Here is a 19,154-nt window from a genome sequence, read left to right as displayed (position 1 = left end):
TACTAGTATTGGAGTTCCGTGATCACTACATTTTTTTCTAGAGAACTTTGTTTCAAGTTACATTTATGTGATCAGGAACAATATGTTCAGCATTGCAGCATTACCCCTGCAAAAAGGGAGGGGGATTTAAAGCTACAAATGGGGGAAAACATTTTTACCTTCATGTAGCGGGATCTCTGCCCTTGAAGCATGTCAATAATAGATCGTACTTTCTTTGAAAAAGGGTTTTCCAAGACAGGCAGTGTAGTCTGGAACAGAAGATATCCAATCCACATCAGTCATGCTAACTAGAGCAATATTAAATGAAACTCAAGAAATTTTGTTGTGTTACTTAAGGGTATAGATAAATCCACCCCCACTGACATACAATCTCTTTGACCTTAACTAGTTAAAGAGAATATAACATATCAGAATTAGCGGTCAATTATTCATTCTATATACATATCAATCATTCTCTTCACCATCAGTGGTGATATTGCTTGTCAAATAAAAGTAAGCAAAAGCTTTCCTGTGTATGCCCAGACTAGGGATCCTTCCATTAGTTTCACACACCTGTGTTTCTCTTGTTCCTAGTACAAAAAAATTAACACTGGTCCCTCAACTTGCTTTCTCATTTTTTAAAGTTTTGGGCATCTATCACAGACACTAGCTCCCACACTGCCATCCAACTCACCAAGGCCTTGTTGATCTGACTGAAGGATGACACTCCAAAAAGGTTCTGGATCAGGCCTTGCTGCACGTTGACTCCCACCCACACAAAGATGTTCAGCCCATTTTCCAGCAGGTATATGTCACCTTTGGAGAGACGTTCTTCTGAGTTCCGGATTGCTGCTGGCAAGGAGTCGCTGTTGACATCTGCTTTGGTCTGTTTTAGAATGAAAAATAAAATCAAGATTATTTAAAAAGAAAAAAAGTCTCACGAAGTCCTGAAAATTTCTGCCACTAAGACCCTAATGGTTTTCTCATTTCTAGGATTCTTAAGACAGCAGCAGCTGTTACTGAAGTTTCCTCTTCCTTAGCTTAGTTTTCTTAGTAATGTGATACAGACAGATCAGAGATTACTCGTCAGCAAAAGAAAACAATGTTTCTGTCAAACTACTCTGTAGTTCCAATATTGCCTCCTCCTGGAGTAGAAATGCAATTAGCTGTTATTGTTTTTGCAGCAACTATGGTACTGAGAAATCAGAATACCACATAGGATTGCCCTGCAGTAATGAAAATTACTCCATAAAGTAACAAATTTTAGTGCTTTCAAAAGACTATGAGAAGGTCAAAAATGTCATCTTCAACCACTAGTTGTGTGCTCACAGCTTAGAACATTCTCACATCAAATTCACAAGATGTAGTAATGCATCTATCACTCAGTGGAATTAAGTGAAGTATCCCAACAGATGGCAGACCCCAAATCCTAAAATCACTGTCCCTTATTAAAATACGCAATGCCAATCCTTACAAGTCAAGACAACAGCAGTCCTCAAGTGGGAAGAATATCCTGAATTACTCACCAAGGGCAAAAGCCTGGGATAAAAGAAAACATTTGTTTCTGCCACATCCATGGATGTAACTAACTGACGAATGTAAGCACGGTCATCTGTTGTGACCTCTAGACCAGGCTGAAGGACATCGCTCTTCAACACACAATTCAAGTACACGGGAAGCAGCTTCATGCATTCAGGGAGGATCAGCTACAAGTCAAAAGCAGACAGAAGCTGGTCAGCTGTAACACTGAATAAGTATACCTTTGACAATATGAGGCTCAGAGGAACCAAAGAAGTGTGGTACAGCTGCAAGGAGTGAAAGCTGATAGTCTAGTTATGTCAAGGACTTGCAAAAGAAACACAAAACTTTTCCCAGGAGCAGGAAGTACTTTCTGGGCTCCTGACAGGTGTCCAGTAAGTCATTGTCAACTGTAATTTCACTTGCAGTCTCTCTACCTCTGAGTCTTCTCTTTGCAAGTGTCTGCTGAGCAAAGCAATTGACTTAAAGTAGCGTAAGTTTACCTGACCAGCAGAAGAGGGACTAGCACAGTTCTTTCGATAGCAGGCTAGAATCTGGGCACACTGGTTGATCAGCGCATCTCGTACAGTCTTTACCGGACTATTTAACACTCCACGATATGCTGCATAGAAAGAAGAAAGAGATGGATGTGGTTGTGCGTGAACAGTAAAAAACCCAATACTAAAAACTATTGTTTATTAAAGTCTTATTTTATGATACGCTGTTACTGAAGATGTGATGAAGAGTTAAAGAATATGTAATAGAGTAAATGAGCTATCTCCTATGTACTTTAAAACACACTTAGTCATAAAGCATGGTGCCCTACAAAAAACCCCACCTTTTACAGCCTAGTCGTTTTTATTTAACGGACTGAAAATGGACCGTTTCTTACATTTTAAAGGTGATCTCTCTCTGCTGGATTTGTAGGCCTTTACTGCAAACTAGAAAGGGTAAATAGGGTACAATGTGTAAAAGTATGATATTTAACCCAGATTTATGAGCAAAGGCCCCCATTTCTTATTCTCTGAGCAAAATTCTGGAACAGTTAAAGAACGAACTAAAACAATTCAAAAATAAGTAAAAAGGTTAATTCTGACAGCTGTCAATACAAACCTCTTAATAAAATGCAGACAAGGATTTGTATGAAGGATAAACCCCTATGCCTGTATCTCTCATCCTAAGCAACAATACTATCATCAGAGATTTATGCTTTTTGCCATAAATGACTGAAGTACCAGGATTGCTACCTGACTTTTGATGCACATGGATGACAACAGGCATTTTATCAGCAGTTAACAGTTGCAATTTTTCTTACACTTACCTAGAATATTTACACTTACCATATTTAGCCAAATAATTGATGAGTGTGTCTGTCTCACAGTTTCGATAGAGGTCAGCAAGCTGGGTGCAACAGTTTAAAGAGAGGTTGTGAATGCGGAGTCGTCGCTGTCCTGCGCAACTTGTATACAACAGAGCACACTGCAGGAGACAAAAATGCCAGGATATGGAAAAATGAAGTCCTCTTATAATAGGAATGGCTGAGTCTGAATATAATTCATTAAAACATAGGATTCAAATGCCTAAAAAAATAAGGTAATTAGGTAAAAGATTTGCACAACAAAAAAGCTAAAATCATATGCTAAGAACCAGGGTTAATGGAAGGTAAGAAGCAGCAATGTTAGCAGTTTGTATTAAGAGAATCGGTGTTGGAAAACAGACTTAATTTGAATCAGTCTAGGTCACCCTGTGAACAAGTATGCTGAAATGTTAAAGGTATAGTAAGGGGCAGAAAGAAATAAAGAACAAACAGTTCCTTGAAGGAGTGTCTAATAATTCAGTTCAGAGCGATCTTATCTTCTTCCGCAACTGGCACTCTTCCCAGGTAAGATTTGGTTCTGCCCTGACACACTTTTGTTGACAATTCCAAACACTCAACTCACTTTCTCCTAGAAAGCCTCCTCTCTCACCTGAAGGAGTGCGCCACTGTCTTCACTCAGTTTGTCATCATGCTTGAATTCCACTGTAATTGTTTTATCGCAGTCCAAACCTGCCATCTCGACATCAGTTGTGTTACTCATATAGAAAGCTCCAAAAAAGTCAGTTGCTCGAATACCTAAAAACCAGAACAAACACAAAACAAATGAACCAGTTTTCATTAGAATAACAAGATAGCCTTTGGAACCCTTGAAAATCCTCTCATCACTGACACCACATTATCTTGACAGAATTCAGCACAGATCTTTGCTCAGTCTTGACAAATGCCTTCAAATTCCAAAGCTTCAGCAGCGCTTTTTGCATAGCCTAGTCTCAAGATGTTTTAAATTAGGGGAAAAAAATCTGTTATTTCCCATATGGCATGCTTAAAGTGGTCAATTTATTAAGACTCATTTGTGCTAACACCCACCTGTGCTTGTACGTACTCTCATTACAGCATCAAATCCCACTTCTTTCTGGACATCTCTTCTCAGGTCATTCAGGAACCTGTCCTGGTCTGTCTCCAGCTAGAACACAAGCAATAATTCAAATTCCATACTCCAATAAATCAGAGCTGCTTCATAAACCATGTAGTACCTCCTGCAGTCTTACTCTAAAAATCAACTATCATAAAGGGCTCAGTGCCCTGCTACAAAAGTATCGTGCCTAGCTTTCCTTTTTTTGTTATTAATAAGAGCTATTTTGTCTAAAGACACAAAGCTAATGAAATAATTCTGGTGAAATCTTGACATTTAAATAGCAACTTATTTCTAAAGAAGTACTTGTTCACTATGGTTCACACTAAGGAAAGGAAATTTTAACTAAACAGTAATTGTTACTTAAATATCAGTCTTAAGTCAGTGTCACTCTTACCTGGAAATATGCATACTTATAAATGGAGCCTCCTGTCTGGTATGTTACTACACCCAGTGTCGCCACATCCAAGTACTGGTTTGGAAACAGGAACAGATCCACACAGCAGCCCTGGGCCACACAGTCTTTGGCCAGATTGTTGTAAAAGCTTGTCTGTGGTTGAAACAAAGTCTAAGAAAGGAAGTCAGAGACGAGAAGTTTGTGATAAGGAAAGTGAGATCCAGTTTATCAGCTCAGTCAATACACTTTTACATTTGAAGTCTGTCTTCAGAGAAATTAGGATCTTACAAATTCCTCCTGACCCTGTTTTTTAAGAACCCTTTAACACAAAAATTACTCCACATCTTGCTTGAATTGTAGTTCAGCACATGTACCTTAATCTAGTTACAGAATTTTATCCTGTGTAACAGACTATATCTATCTCCTCTTCTCATACCAGAGCTATCCTTACGATGTCAAGTTTACACAGCTCTGCTTGAGAACAGAAAAGTGCAATGCTAAAAAAAATAGCTGGGATGGTTACATTATGTGCTGCTCTTGTAATTTTTGTAATGTTGGTCCAAAGTATAACATAGAACTGTTATGTAAGCATCATGCAAGGTATTATTACCTTCTCCTTATCTGTGTTGATCAGTTTCTTATCATCCCTGTTCTTTAACTTCCCTGGGGCCTCTGCTATGGGCAGAGAGGTATGGAAAATGAAGAGCTTGCCAGCACACTCAGCTGCCTGCAAGAGAGTGCAATAACACAGATTAGAAACATCTATAAAAAATATAATGAAAACTGTCATTCAAAAGCAAGTGTTCAAACATCTTTTTCACTGCTTTACATCAGGAAGGCTATCGCACACAGAGGCTCAGCGATCACTTGGTTACTTCAGTGCTATCCAACACAGGGAGCACAGCTCACTGGTCAGCTAGAGAGAACTGGTTCCAAGGAAACACAGAGCAGTAAGCAGGATTTAGCTACACAACAATTTGTGCAAATGTGCTAGCCTCTTCTTTCTCTGATTTGCAACTACTGAGTTTATAGAAAAAGAGTCACAGAAACAGCAAAAGCTTTTGTAATCTGAGCTTCAACAGATCATTAATTTTAAATCAATAAACTATATTAATGGCCAATATTTAGTAAGTTATGTTCTCTGACACACGCAGTATATAAACAATCAGTAATTGGTATTATTTCTTGATAGAATAACTGTCATGAAAATGTGAGTTTAAGAGAGACTTCTAAGGACCTTGATGACAGACAAATAGAGCTGTATAAAGAGGTTTGGATGGAATCATATAGGCCATCAATTCAGTCAGTACATAGAAATCAGAGCTAGATCATATACGGAATTATCTTGATGAAGTACTGGAATAGAAGAACTTTAGGAAACATTTACCTGGTTAGCACATTTTTGTGGACAACTTAACACACTGCTTTATCTTGTTTTATTTTATTTATTTAAGACTATACCAGAACTTTAAGCACAGGATTAGAAAGATGCCATGCTACAGAATTACTCAATGAGACATGACCAGACTTCAGCACTGGTTTCAGTTGGAGGGTCTTCTGTAAAGTGATCAAAATCCATCCAGGTAACTGGGAGTAAGCCACCTGTCTTGTACTTTGATGAAAAAAATCTTAAAAAGCAACTGGGTAGAGAAGAGGCATATGCACTTGAAAAATAAGCCAAGTATCACAGAATTGTCAGGGTTGGAAGGGACCTCAAGGATCATCTAGTTCCAACCCCCTGCCAAGGGCAGGGACACTTTCCACTAGCTCAGGTTGCTCAGAGTCACATCCAACCTAGCTTTAAACATTTCCAGGGATGGCACTTCCACCACCTCTTTGGGTAACATGTTCCAGTGTCTCACCACCCTTATGGTGAAGAACTTCCTCCTAAAGTCTAATCTAAATTTACCCTCCCCTACCCTGGATCCATTTCCCTTAATCCTATCACTATGCTGCATTCTAAGAATTCCCTCACCACACTCCCTACCTGTAGCACATCTACCACAAGGAGACTTACAAAAAGCTTTACAAGTGTTAGCAGCATGTGTTAGCAGAAGTGAACTTCAGACTACTTAAACTGAAAACAATTTGCCATGACAATGCATTTACTAACCTTCAGTGCCTCCAGCCCTGCTTGAATCACAGGTGCAAAAACAGTTTCTGTTTCTCTTGTATCTGCAAACATTTCTGGAATCTGATCCAGCAAACTGGCAAAGAACAAGGAAAAGGAGGAATTCAATATCCCATTTAATCGGAAAAGCCACACAGTTGCAGTCCATGCATGACCTGTGAGACTGAGGCAGTTTAAACAGAAGTCCCTAACAAGTCCCTGTAAATTTGCATAATTGTTACAGTATTTAGCAAATCATCATTTCACTGTGAAAAAATAAAAAAAATGATGCTTTGTCATTCTCCACTGGCTTCTCTCATCCACATCCTCAGTGCTTGCTGTATAAGCCTCAACTGACACCTGCTCCAATCACTCTTCTGTATTCCTGCTCTTTTAATATATTCCAATATATACTGGTAAGTAGACTCCTAGGAAACACCAGTGACACTTGGCCTCTGTTTGCAAAGTATCTTATGCACTGTTCAAAGCTTAACAGGTTTACTCCACAGTTTACTATTTATGCTTGTTAATGCACTACAAAAACATGTAGTACCAGGTCTAGTTCCCAAAACATAGTTAGCTTTGCACTGTTTAATTACAGTTCAAGTATGTTAAACACTTTGCTCTCTTTTTTTCATCTTCTCTATCCCACTTATTTCATTCTCCAGAGAATCAAAAATAGAGACCACTGTTGTCTTAGTTCACAGTTAAGGCAGTTGGCTTAAAGATATATTCCATATTCTTACAACATTCACTCTGCATCATTCCATTTGTGGTTTGGTTGGTTGGATTTCTTCACCCCTCACACCATTTCTTTTGTTTGTTTTCCCCCCAGAAACACCCTTTTGCACTAAATCCCCTTATATACTTATACTTATATATACTTTCTGCTAAACTGGATTATAAACCGTTAATTTTCCCATCCTACTTCGGAAGCTTAATCTCAAAGAGTACAGGAAATTAAAACACATGGAGTGACTTCTAGGTGAATAACATGACAAATAAGCATGCAACACTTGAATCTACCAAACAAGAAGTTTACTACAGACATTGTAAATCAGTTTCTGTTACCTGGCAATAACTGTCCTGGAATCATTCACATTCACCAGAAAACCATCAAGGAGTGGCACAAACATATCTGCCACATCTGAGACAACCATCATTTGTGGCTGTGCCAGTGAGCTCTTCACGTTATAGAAGTGTAACACTTTATTATAGGTGACAAAGCCTACTCGAATGGCTGATTCTTCCATGTTGCCTTCCCTGTAAGAGACATATTTGCCTTGACATCTAAGCAGACAGCAAAATCATTACACAGAAACTAACACAATAAGACGTAAGGAAAACAAATTAAAGGGAAGTTTTATTTTCACCTAGAAAAATATCCAGTAAGGTGTTTTTCTTGGCCTTTTTCTGAAGAAAAACTTGATAGGATTGTCAAACAATTTTTAATTTCTATCTTTTTAAAGCAGAAAAAAAGGGCAGTTTCTTCCATTTTGACTGGCTATAGTAGTACACACAATTCCTACCTGGGCAGGTAATCTAGGAGTGACTTCAATTCTTCACATATTAACCTCACTAAGCCACTCTTCACAGCATTGTAAGACACATCAATCATAAAAATGAAAGCAGGTGGACTGGGAAACTTGTTATTCTGTGGACGAGAGGGAAGAAATCACATTATGTCCATATAATGAAGCCCACATAACAGCTCTGAAACATGGACAAATGAATTCTGGTCAAAATTTTTAACAGCTTTTGTGTACTCTTCCAATCATCATCATCAGTTATTTCTTTAGATCATTCTCCCATCCCTGCACAACAGACATGTAAGCATATTGTTCTTGAAATCAACTGGACTGCTTTCACTATTGCTCAGTGAAGAACAGGCTAGTTACATCTATAATCCATTTACATGACTACGCAAGACAGGGAAGTAGACAGTGAAGTTTCCTGCCTGTTCGTAAGACTCTGGAATCTGATCAGACTTACTATAGGTGATTTCATCAATATAAAACAGAAGATGTTTTTCCCTCCTTAAAAAACACTACCTTTCCCCTCTACTTAAATACAAAGTTTACTTTGGGAAAGAAAAGCTTGTTTCAGTCAAGTTTACTCAGGTCTACAGGTCATACTTAAAGGAGCACACAGAACAAAAGCAAAATGGAAGAAAAATAGAACAACTTTGAAAAAAGCTGGGAAGGTTGCATCTCATTGGAATTAAAAATGTTTCTTTTTTTTTTTTTTTTTTTTTCTTGAGAGTAAAGAAAAGTTTTTTCCTCTTAACTTGAAAGTAAAGCTGAGGCACCAGAGGGTAGCCAACAAAAAGTCACAACATTTAGACATCTCTTTTCCCAGCACTTATTTCAGTAGAAATCTAAGTTGCTTAAATAAACATCTTGCACATTTTTCCTATTCCTCAGAAGTTAGTAACTGTTTAACTCTTCAGTTTAAAAGTGAAACATTTGTAAAAATATGTACTTCCATACTATTCTGGTTTTCAGCCACTATGGCTAAAACTATGTTCAATAGGTAAGGTTTATCTTGGACAACAGGTGACACGTCGAAGAGTTACTGTTTTACTTTAATCACTCCTATATTCTCCTTCTGTCCCAAGGACTACTGCAAGAGAATCCTTCCTGCAGAACTGCTAAGGTAACAGCAGCTATAGCTGCTTATATAACTCCAGAAGAAAATGACAGAGGCAGCTATAATCAAATTATACTATGTCCCAAGTGATATAAATGTCCTCTGTTTTATTTTATGCAGTTAAGTGGATTGAATTAATGATGTTTGTTATATCTGCCATCTGGAAAGCAGCCTCAGACAATTCATGTCATTCTTAATTTTAGGCTTTTTATTTAAAAGTAAACAAAACAAAACAAAAAAACAGTAATAAAAACATACATACCTTGCAATAGTCAACTGTTGCTAGAAACTCATAAGACCCCAGTGATAACTCAGGTCGGTCATAGAAGTCTACTCGCTTTCCAGTATGATCCAAATGCTGGAAATAGTGAGGTGGCACTAGGAAAGGAAAAGTCATTAAGTGCACTGACACACCCATGATAAACACCGAGCAGAGAGATAACATGACAACAGCTGTTTCAAATGAAACTCCAGGAAAGCCAGCTAACACTCTGTGCTAGCACACAAATATTAAGTATTAATGCAATTTATGAGCATCTTTAAAGCCAAGAAATACAGACAAACTGTTTTCTGTCTATCTTATGCACCAGGTAACACATTGTGTAGTCACTACTGTAACTTTTCTTCAATCTCCTTTACGTTCTCATTTTATGTTTCAGAACAGAAATGTCACTACAATATGCTCTTAGAATTATTCTGAAGGACTCAGTCCAAAAGAAAAAGAAAATGATCTTATAGTAGTAATAAATGACATACAACAGAGGTTGAGGCAAACTACAGGCTATAACATTGCTGAGTCAATTCAAGCTTACCAAAAGACTGAGCTCCCTATTTTGCTGTGTAAGTTAGCTTTTTCCTTCCCTTGCTGTACCAGAGTAAAACCCTCTAGGCACACTGCCATAATCATTTAGGCTGAATAGACAGGGTACTTCTGACAACAGACTGCAAAGCATTAAGGAGGAATCAGAAGTATAACCACATACCTAGCACACAATACATTTGTGCTGGTATCAAGCATCAGAAAGTAAAATGTCACAGAAAAATCTAAGTTGTAAATACCCTAAGAAAACAGCATAAATATTTTTTCAAACCACCATGCTTCATGCTGCAAGTACCTCATGTTAAAAATTTGCCAGAATAATGCATAAGCAGTTACTTAATTTGAACAATTTCAGACCTAAGCACCAAGTATGTTTTACAATTTTTTACAAGACTGAACACACAATAAGGCACAGCATATGTTATAAATTATTGTAACACAATAAAGATTTGCTTCTGTCTTGTTCAAAGATCATTCCTGCAAAGCCCAGAGACCAATTTACAGAAGAAATCTTACCCTCAGTGACACAGCTGCAGAAACAACACTGGAACCTCCTTCCACCCTCAATGAATTGCATAAAGGGGCACATGTAAGCCTTGCACCTATTACATCGGACAGGACCGGATTCTCCATGGTCTACCAAATAAGGAAGGGTCTGTAGAAGCGGGGGGGGGAGGAAATAAAGAAAAAAGGGTCACATGATGGCAAGAAAAAAGTGACCATACCTGTTGCAGAGCTTAGAACTTATCTCCCTATACATTTGGGCAGCTGTAGGAGAATGCAGAGAGTAGGGGATACCTCAACAAGTATGCTATAAATGTTTCTCAACTCAAGCTCTGCCACAGCAGGCTTCTGTGGGCTGCTAACAGCTATCCCACTTCAACACAAAAAATATTTCTCCATGGTGCTGCACTACCTTATATAGCAGCCTGCTTGAGGAGCAAGAGCAGGAGTACCACACAGCACAGATGTATCTCAAGTGGAAACAAAAGATTGAAGTGATAACCCTATGGGAGTGAGCATACAATTTACATTTCACCACTATTTGGATGTTTTAAAAGCAACTCTTCACCTCTTATACTCTTCCCTTATAAACACCAAGCTTTTTTGACTAAATAAAAGCCAGTCACTTAATTCCATATATTCAAGAATGTAGAGCATCCAGATAATCTTAAGTCTTACCAGCTGAAACTTGTTAAGTCCACTATGAAATACAGTGTGTATGTAAATTCTGCTTGTCTTGACCCTATTATATAGCAAGTCCTCAAAACTGTTACATAGTGATACCAGCTTTAAAGTATTACTGATAATATATTCTTTTTGCAGCCAAACCAGAGTAAGATGCTTGACAACTTCTACAGCTTCTCAACCTCAGAATGAGCAGGAAGCACTTCAAAATTATTAAGACAGAACTCATGCAAGCTACAAACTGCATTCACAGCTCAAAGCACCTTTCTTAACCAAGAATATAGTTCAACAGAAAGCTTAGCTACTTGCAATTTTCCTGATACTGAAGGTGTCCAAGTCTTAATTCTTAGTCACCCTCAACCTCTCATCAGAGACAGGAGTTGAGCAAATGCTTCAGCAGCTTTCTTACTCTTCATACCACAGATATGTCACACCTTTCATTCAATCCCACTAATCATTTATTACCATTATAATGGTATTGTGATCAGCGTTTCTCAGGTCCTGTTGCCCACAGGGAATTTGCTCCTGCCATAAAGAACTTCCCAATGCTGAAAACTGACAGATCTCCAGGGCAATATTCTAATCCTAGTCACTTTTTTTTCTGGATATCACAAGTGTTTGTTCAAAGCATAAACAAACCCAGGAGACCTAACAACTAGTTGTTTGTAAAGCCTCTCTAAAAACATGCAGCTCCACAAGCCTCCAAGTTTCTCAAATAAGACCACATTCTCCTATTGTTCTCCTTTTAAACTTCAGGCACAATACAGCAATACAGGAATTAACTTGATGATTCAGTTTTATCACAAACCAGTTTTCAAAATCCAAATCATAGTTTAGGAACACATAAGGAATTCAATAGGGGAAAAAAAAAATCCTTGAAAGCCCAGAGGATGCTAAAGTCAAGTTTAACAGGGCACAGAATACTGCAAACATAGGTATTCAAATTTAACAAGCTATTTGTCTTTATGCCATTACTCCAAGCAGGCCAACACTACACAGCAGCCAGAGTGTTTAGGATATTTTATAGAATTCTAGCTCTGATATTCTCAAAGCTTTCATGTACTCAGCAACCAGACAGAGAGGGTAAAAGGCTATCTAGCCACACATTAGAACTAAGTGGTGCACAGAGCAAGGGCAGAAATATCAGGGCAGCTCAGCAGTGCCCAGTACTCAGTCTTGTGCTGTCATCCCACACTGTTCATGTACATGCATATTGGACAGCTTAACCAGTGCTGCTTGGTACATTCTAATCTAATTTCACAACTTGACATCCTACAAAAGAGCTGACATCAGTGATTGGCAATCATTTCAATACTTCAGGCCAAGAAAGAAATTGAGACCCACTGGAAATGTACGCATTTGTGACCACCATAGTATTTTGGTCATAGTGCTTGAGAGTCACTGCAGAAAAGCAGAAATTGTCATAGCAATCCATGTCATGAACACAACATTCTTCTGCATTACAGAACTCTACCACACACTTGTGGAACAATCACTGTTCACCTAGACTTGATTACCTAAACATTTCTTCTCAACATATCTGTTCAATGCTGTGTTCAGAGTGCACACAGTTCTCACCTCCTCAGGGGGTAGAGTAGCCAGCGGTTTTATGACAGCAGCTAGGGGAACTTGGGACTGTTTGGCCATATCTGAGGTGCAGGGAATATTGTAAGATGTACATCTGATGTAGCGGGGGCTTGCGTTACCTGGGGAACAAAGTAAAAATCCCCACAAATTTCAGTACAGTTAAATTTATATTCAAAAACAGAAACAAAGATACCTGTACCTGTGTTGTTAAGTCACAGAGCCTAAAAGCTGATCTAAACAATCAGTTAATTTCAAACTATGTAAAACTTCAATTCCAAACAAAATGCCTCTTTATGATTAACCATGTATAATAAAATCCCTTAATACACAGCAAATGAACTTGACTTCACTTCAACTGAAACCTCTAACGAAGCACTCCTGTTTCACTCTTTTTGCAGAATGCAATCTGTTCTAGGCGGAAAACTCAAACATTGCTAGTGCTTCGATTTTGTAATTTTGGCAGAAGAGGGAAGAACTTGATTGTGGAATCAGATTCTGAAGTTTTAATGGAGTTTTACATCTCAAAAACTGTGGGAAATTAAAAGATGAAACATCCTTTCTCTATGAAACCTCTGGACCAACTGACATCCCACTCAATTGAAAAAAAAACAACAACCCAGTTTCCAGCACGATTTAAATGATGTTGTTAGTAAATCTCAGGTCTCAACTGTTGTTGGCTTCATTCGCTGCTTTCTGACATCCCTCCTAATACTTGTCCCAGTTATATGCCTTGCAAAATGGTTTTTTTTACTTGCAAATTGCTTACTAGCTACGAGTCACAGGAATCTAAACTAAGATCCACACAGGACTTCAAACTAAGCTTCTGGTTGTAAAGCACACATCCCCAGCCACTGAAATCATTCCTCAAACTTTAAAGACAGACAGTTCTGTCACTGACTGTTTGGGGGTTGCATTTTGTTTATTTAGGGAAAGAAAAATATTTTACCTTGATCCTTGACCAGGAAATTTGTAGTAACAAGAGGTGGGACCTGTCCTCTCACTCCAGTGACAAACGGTTCTGCCCCACGGTTAGTTCTGTCATCTTCTATCACTTGAATCTATGATGGGAAACAGGACATTAATATTTGGAGGTTTGGTTTCAAAGTCCTGCAAAATCAAAAACTTTTATCTGTAAGACAGTGAAAATGGGACCCGAGGCAAATACTACTATCTCTAGAAATACAGTCTAAAGCAAGTAAGTTTTATCAAGCAGTCACCTCTCAGACTGATTTTGAGTAGTACTTAATGACTAACATTACATTACAAGCCAAACATATATCAAGAAAGGAATTTCTGATAGTATTCCCCTGTATAGTGGTCCTAGTCAAATTAAAATTAGAAGCTTCTGTAAGCCTCAGGCTGAAGTTCTATAGATAACCTGGCTTTTGCTTTCTGTATTATTCCCAGTTTTCACAGTATGCATTTATTTCTAACCACTGTAACTCTGACCTAGAGAAAGATGCTTGCAAGCTCAGGTGGAAGTCTTCATTGCTCCATAATGCTCAAGTGTGTGATTTGAATTCTGGGGATGTGAAAAGTGAAGTTTCAATAGACTTATCAATGAATGAAGCTTAAACTTTAAAGCTAGTAAAAATACTAAATTTCTTAGTATTTCAAATTCCTCATTAATGCAAATATGCTTAAAATGGAAACATATCAGAGTTTTATTTGACTGAAATATCCACTGATCTCTGCCTAAGAACAGAAAAATGTGATTCTGTAACTTCCAACTACATTTCTATACTGGTGACAGAATGAAGTATTAAAGCTAGCAATCATTCTTCTGATCTTATTTTGCCATCAAACATGCATGCCTTTGCTTAGGGTAAGTTGTGAAATGAAGATATTTGCATGACAGAACTATTCTGCCACTAAGGATTCCAAGTTGTCAGCAGAAAGCCTTCCAGTGACAGTGACTATTTTAAGATAAATTTAGTCCTAATTCAAAACTCTGCAGACTGACTGACACCGGTGAGCTCACCACTGTAGCTGTTACATCACCAGCTTTGGAAGAAGCAATACAAGGGTAATAAAAAACTGAATGCGTTTGTGTTTTGTAGTTGGGGTTTTTTGGTTTGGTTTTGGCTTTGGTTTTGTTTTGTTTTCATCCAAAAGGTAGCTGCTTTTTTCTTTCTTTAGGCAAGATTCTCTACACATAAACATTAAATTTTCAAATAAAAAATTTAATGGTTATGTATGAGCACAGATAATGAGAGAATGTTTATGGCTCCCCATGCCTCATATTAATCTACTGGAAGATTCATATCAGAAAATAACATCAAACCAAAAATGTCCATGTGCAATTTTAGAACTTCAGAGCATTAGCATACACAGTACTTGTATATCAAGAACTGTAATAGAATTCTGTTCAAAACTGTTAGAAAATATGGCTAAAAAGGCTCATGCTGTGTGTATAAGTTAATGTAAGACACACTATATGGACAATTGCACTGATAGCTTACATCGAAAATGCCAGCTGGAATCTGATGAAGAAAATACTCTAAAGACCAGACAACATGAAGGGGAGACATTCTTCATGATCTGTTTCTGAAACAGTCTGCTTCCTATTGCCTCACCATCCCAGTAGAGAAGACTTTTAACAAACTCTTGTGGTGTAATGTTACTCTTTTTGATAAGGCAAGCAGAAGACAGCAAGGAAAGGGTAAAGGATTAATGATGTGAGGGTTAGCAAGGCGAAGTTCAGATTCCAGGCATGCATGGATGGTCACCAACACACACACTAAAATTGACATATATACAGCACTTACTGGACTAGGAATTGCATCTGGGTCTATTCTGTGCCTGGGTTTCTGCTGGGGTGGCAGCTCATTAACTTGCTTTTTTTAAAAAAAATAAAAAGTAAAGAGTGCCACCAGGAAAAAAAAAAGGAAAAAAGAAAGGAAGAGAAAATAAAAAGAGAATAATAAACCAAAAAGTAATACTGTTACTTCTCCCTACCCAAACCTGTAGCACTGGAATTAAAATACATTTGGACATTGGTTCATTGAACAGGAAACATCAGCGTCTGCAGCATACACGGATCCCAAAATCAGCCTTGACAGGATACTGGGCTTGAGCTCTGAACACACTGCTAACAGAGGTAGTGGCTCACATGCTCATTTGAGTTAGAAATTGGGGATTTACGCTTCAAGAACATGCTGGAGAGAAGGCAACTGACGCAAGCCAATTGAGATCTAATTTAGTAGAAGAGAAGCAGACAAGCAACTGAAGACTTTCTATACTCCATGAAAAAAATACAGTCATTAACTTTACATAAACCTGGCATTTAAGCACATAATCTTTTCTGAATAGCAGTAACTTCTGAACAGCACCAGTCCAGACGTAAGATGTAACTCAAAACTAAATTCTCCTTATAGTTTTGCCCTGGAAAGGTTTCCCGTTATCAAATGACTGTGGCCTTCTGAGACAGTAACAGAACAGCAGCAGACAGAACAGCACTGGTAGACTCGTGGCAGTAACAGTGCCAAGCTTAGCAACTCATCATTGCTGACCAGTACACAGCACTTCTTGTCATTTCTGGATGATAAACCCTGAGAAAATTTCCATATCTGACTGAAGTACAGTAATGTCCCAAGAGAACACTAATCATTTCTTTCACAACTCAAAGGAGAACAGAAAAGCACAACCATTTCCTATTAACCATACTTTAAATGTGGATCAGACAGCTCACAGACTGTCATCTCAAAGCCTGAAATTGGTTCACTTTGAAGTCGTTAGGCAAGAATCCAGAAATGGAGAAACAAGCTCAATGAGAGTCCTCCAGGATTCCCAAAATACAACATAATAAAGAAAAACACCTGAGGAATCAGAGCACTGATCTGCATGTGCAGTGCCTTTCTTTAGTCAGGGAAAAAAATACTGCTTCTGGTCATAATCATAAAAGATGGAGGTGGGATGTACCAGAGAAAGGTAGGCAGGAAAACAGTCTGATGTTATTCAGAATGAGAAATCTGTTTTCAGCTTTGGTATTTTTCAGTTTTTCTTATATAAAGACACTGTGGAAGAGTTCACACTGATAAGAACAAAGTAAGCTTACAGGGCTAGGAATGGAATCCGGATCCAAGCGTTTCGGTGGAGGTGGTGGTCCGGGTTGACGTCCATAATTTGGTGTTCCTGGATAGGCTCCTCCATAGTTTGGCTGGGGACCCCTTACCTGCCCAAAGAAACCTTACAAGAAAGGGACAGCAAAATCAAACAATGGCTATCACTAGAGAGACTTAAATTTGATGTCTAGTTGCATAGCTGACTGAAAGTTCATAACAAAATTTTGATCATAAATTTTCAGTGTTATGGTACTAATTAAGCAATTTTTTGTCCAAGTAAACTAGGATTTATTTACTTAGAATCGTAGAATCAACCAGGGTGGAAAACACCTCCAAGATCATCCACTCCAACCTATCACCCAGCCCTGTCCAATCAACTAGACCATGGCACTAAGTGCTTCATCAGTCTTTTCTTGAGGATCTCCAGGGACAGTGATTCCACCACCTCCCTGGGCAGCCCACTCCAATGGCAAATCACTCTCTCTGTGAAGAACTTCTTCCTAATATCCAGCCTGAACCTCCCCTGGCACAACTTGAGACTGTGTCCCCTCATTCTGTTGCTGGTTGTCTGGGAGAACAGACCGACCCACACCTGGCCACAACCTCCCCTCAGGTAGTTGCAGACAGCAATGAGGTCTCCCCTCAGCCTCCTCCGAGGGGTACCGCTAGTGACTGGCCGCCAGCTGGATGTGGCACCATTCACCACCACTCTCTGGGCCCGGCCCTCCAGCCAGTTCTTGACCCATTTCAGAGTGAATCTCTCCAAGCCATGAGCTGCCAGCTTCTCCAGGAGCTTCTTGTGGCAGACAGTTGTCAAAGGCTTTGCTGAAGTCCAGGTAGACTACATCCACAGCCTTCCCCACATTCACTTGGCAGGTAACCTGATCGTAAAAGGAGATCAGGCTGCTCAGGCAGGACCTGCCCCTCCTAAATCCATGCTGGCTGAGCCTGATCCCTTGGCCATCCTGTAGGTGCTGTGTGATTGCACTCAAGACGACCTGCTCCATAGTCTTGCCTGGCACTGAGGTCAAGCTGACAGGCAGCTAAGAGGGCCAATGGCATTCTGGCCTGCATCAGGAACAGTGTGGCCAGCAGGAGCAGGGAGGTCATTCTGCCCCTGTACACTGCACTGGTTAGGCCGCACCTCGAGTACTGTGTCCAGTTCTGGGCCCCTCAGTTTAGGAAGGATGTTGACTTGCTGGAACGAGTCCAGAGAAGAGCAACAAAGTTGGTGAGGGGTTTGGAACATAAGCCCTACGAGGAGAGGCTGAGGGAGCTGGGGTTGCTTAGCCTGGAGAAGAGGAGACTCAGGGGTGACCTTATTACTCTCTACAACTACCTGAAGGGAGGTTGTAGACAGACGGATGTTGGGCTCTTCTCCCAGGCATGCAGTACCAGAACAAGAGGACACAGTCTCAGGCTGCGCCAGGGGAGATTCAGGCTGGATGTTAGAAAAAAGTTCTATACAGAAAGAGTGATTGCCCATTGGAATGGGCTGCCTGGGGAGGTGGTGGAGTCGCCATCACTGGAGGTTTTTAGGAGAAGACTTGACGGGGTGCTTGGTGCCGTGGGTTAGTTGTTTGGGCGGTGTTGGATTGGTTGATGGGTTGGACGCGATGATCTTGAAGGTCTCTTCCAACCTGGTTTATTCTATGTATTCTATGTATTGTATGTATTCTAATTTTCTGGCTTCTTCTTCCAGACCTTCTTGTGGATGGGCATCACATTGGCCAGCTTCCAGTCATTAGGGACCTCTCCAGTGAGCCAGGATTGTTGACAAATGAAGGAGAGTGGCTTGGCCAGCTCATCTGCCAGCACTGTCAGCACCCTAGGATGGATCCCATTTGGTCCCATGGACTTGTGAGGATCCAAGTAGAATCCCAGTATCTCAGCAGGTCCCTTACTGCCTCCTCCTGGATTACAGGGGGACTATACTGGTCCCTGGCTCCATCTGCCAGTTCAGGAGGCCACTTTTCCTGAAGACAACCTGTTCCACTATTGAAGATTGAGACAAAGAAGGTATTAAGTACCTCTGCCTTTTCCTCATCTTTTGTTACTATATTCCCCTCTGCATCCAATAAAGAGTGGAGGTTGTCCTTGCCTCTTCTTTTGCCATTAATATATTTATAGAAACATTTTCATTCTCCTTTATAGCAGTGGCCAGTCTAAGTTCTAAACGGGCTTTTGCCTCTAATTTCTTTCCTGCATGACTTAGCAATGTCCTTAAACTCTTCCTGGGATATCTCCCCTTTTTTCCAAAGGTGATATGCCCTGTTTTTTTCCCCCTTACATTACATTGATTATCACCTGTAAGACATTTAACTTTGAATGACACATTCTGCTGTTTATCCTGGATTTGCCCTTCAGGTATGAGTACAGGGAAAGATGAAAC

The 19,154-nt window shown here is 39.5% G+C and overlaps 1 protein-coding gene across 4 annotated transcripts in view; it reads right to left on the bottom strand.

Moving 5' to 3' along the window:
• Window positions 1-19,154, bottom strand: part of SEC24C (SEC24 homolog C, COPII coat complex component) — a 36,572-nt gene that overhangs the window by 2,689 nt on the left and 14,729 nt on the right. For 3 of the 4 annotated variants that reach the window (XM_054163847.1, XM_054163850.1, XM_054163848.1), the window contains 18 exons: window positions 16,756-16,886; window positions 15,467-15,535; window positions 13,645-13,756; window positions 12,690-12,817; window positions 10,440-10,578; window positions 9,366-9,481; window positions 7,984-8,108; window positions 7,526-7,717; window positions 6,458-6,551; window positions 4,955-5,071; window positions 4,345-4,515; window positions 3,902-3,998; window positions 3,465-3,610; window positions 2,838-2,976; window positions 2,001-2,119; window positions 1,506-1,685; window positions 674-865; window positions 159-248 (listed from right to left, as the gene is read on the bottom strand). In XM_054163847.1, the coding sequence (XP_054019822.1) occupies window positions 159-248; window positions 674-865; window positions 1,506-1,685; window positions 2,001-2,119; window positions 2,838-2,976; window positions 3,465-3,610; window positions 3,902-3,998; window positions 4,345-4,515; window positions 4,955-5,071; window positions 6,458-6,551; window positions 7,526-7,717; window positions 7,984-8,108; window positions 9,366-9,481; window positions 10,440-10,578; window positions 12,690-12,817; window positions 13,645-13,756; window positions 15,467-15,535; window positions 16,756-16,886 (2,357 nt within the window). The remainder of the gene's footprint in view (window positions 1-158; window positions 249-673; window positions 866-1,505; window positions 1,686-2,000; window positions 2,120-2,837; window positions 2,977-3,464; window positions 3,611-3,901; window positions 3,999-4,344; window positions 4,516-4,954; window positions 5,072-6,457; window positions 6,552-7,525; window positions 7,718-7,983; window positions 8,109-9,365; window positions 9,482-10,439; window positions 10,579-12,689; window positions 12,818-13,644; window positions 13,757-15,466; window positions 15,536-16,755; window positions 16,887-19,154) is intronic. The other variant, XM_054163849.1, reaches the window with a different exon arrangement.

The sequence above is a fragment of the Dryobates pubescens genome, chromosome 8 (genome assembly GCF_014839835.1).
Source record: "Dryobates pubescens isolate bDryPub1 chromosome 8, bDryPub1.pri, whole genome shotgun sequence".
Lineage (NCBI taxonomy): Eukaryota > Metazoa > Chordata > Aves > Piciformes > Picidae > Dryobates > Dryobates pubescens.
The sequence above is the reverse complement of the archived record's forward strand: the minus strand, read 5'-3'. Positions and strand labels throughout refer to the sequence as shown.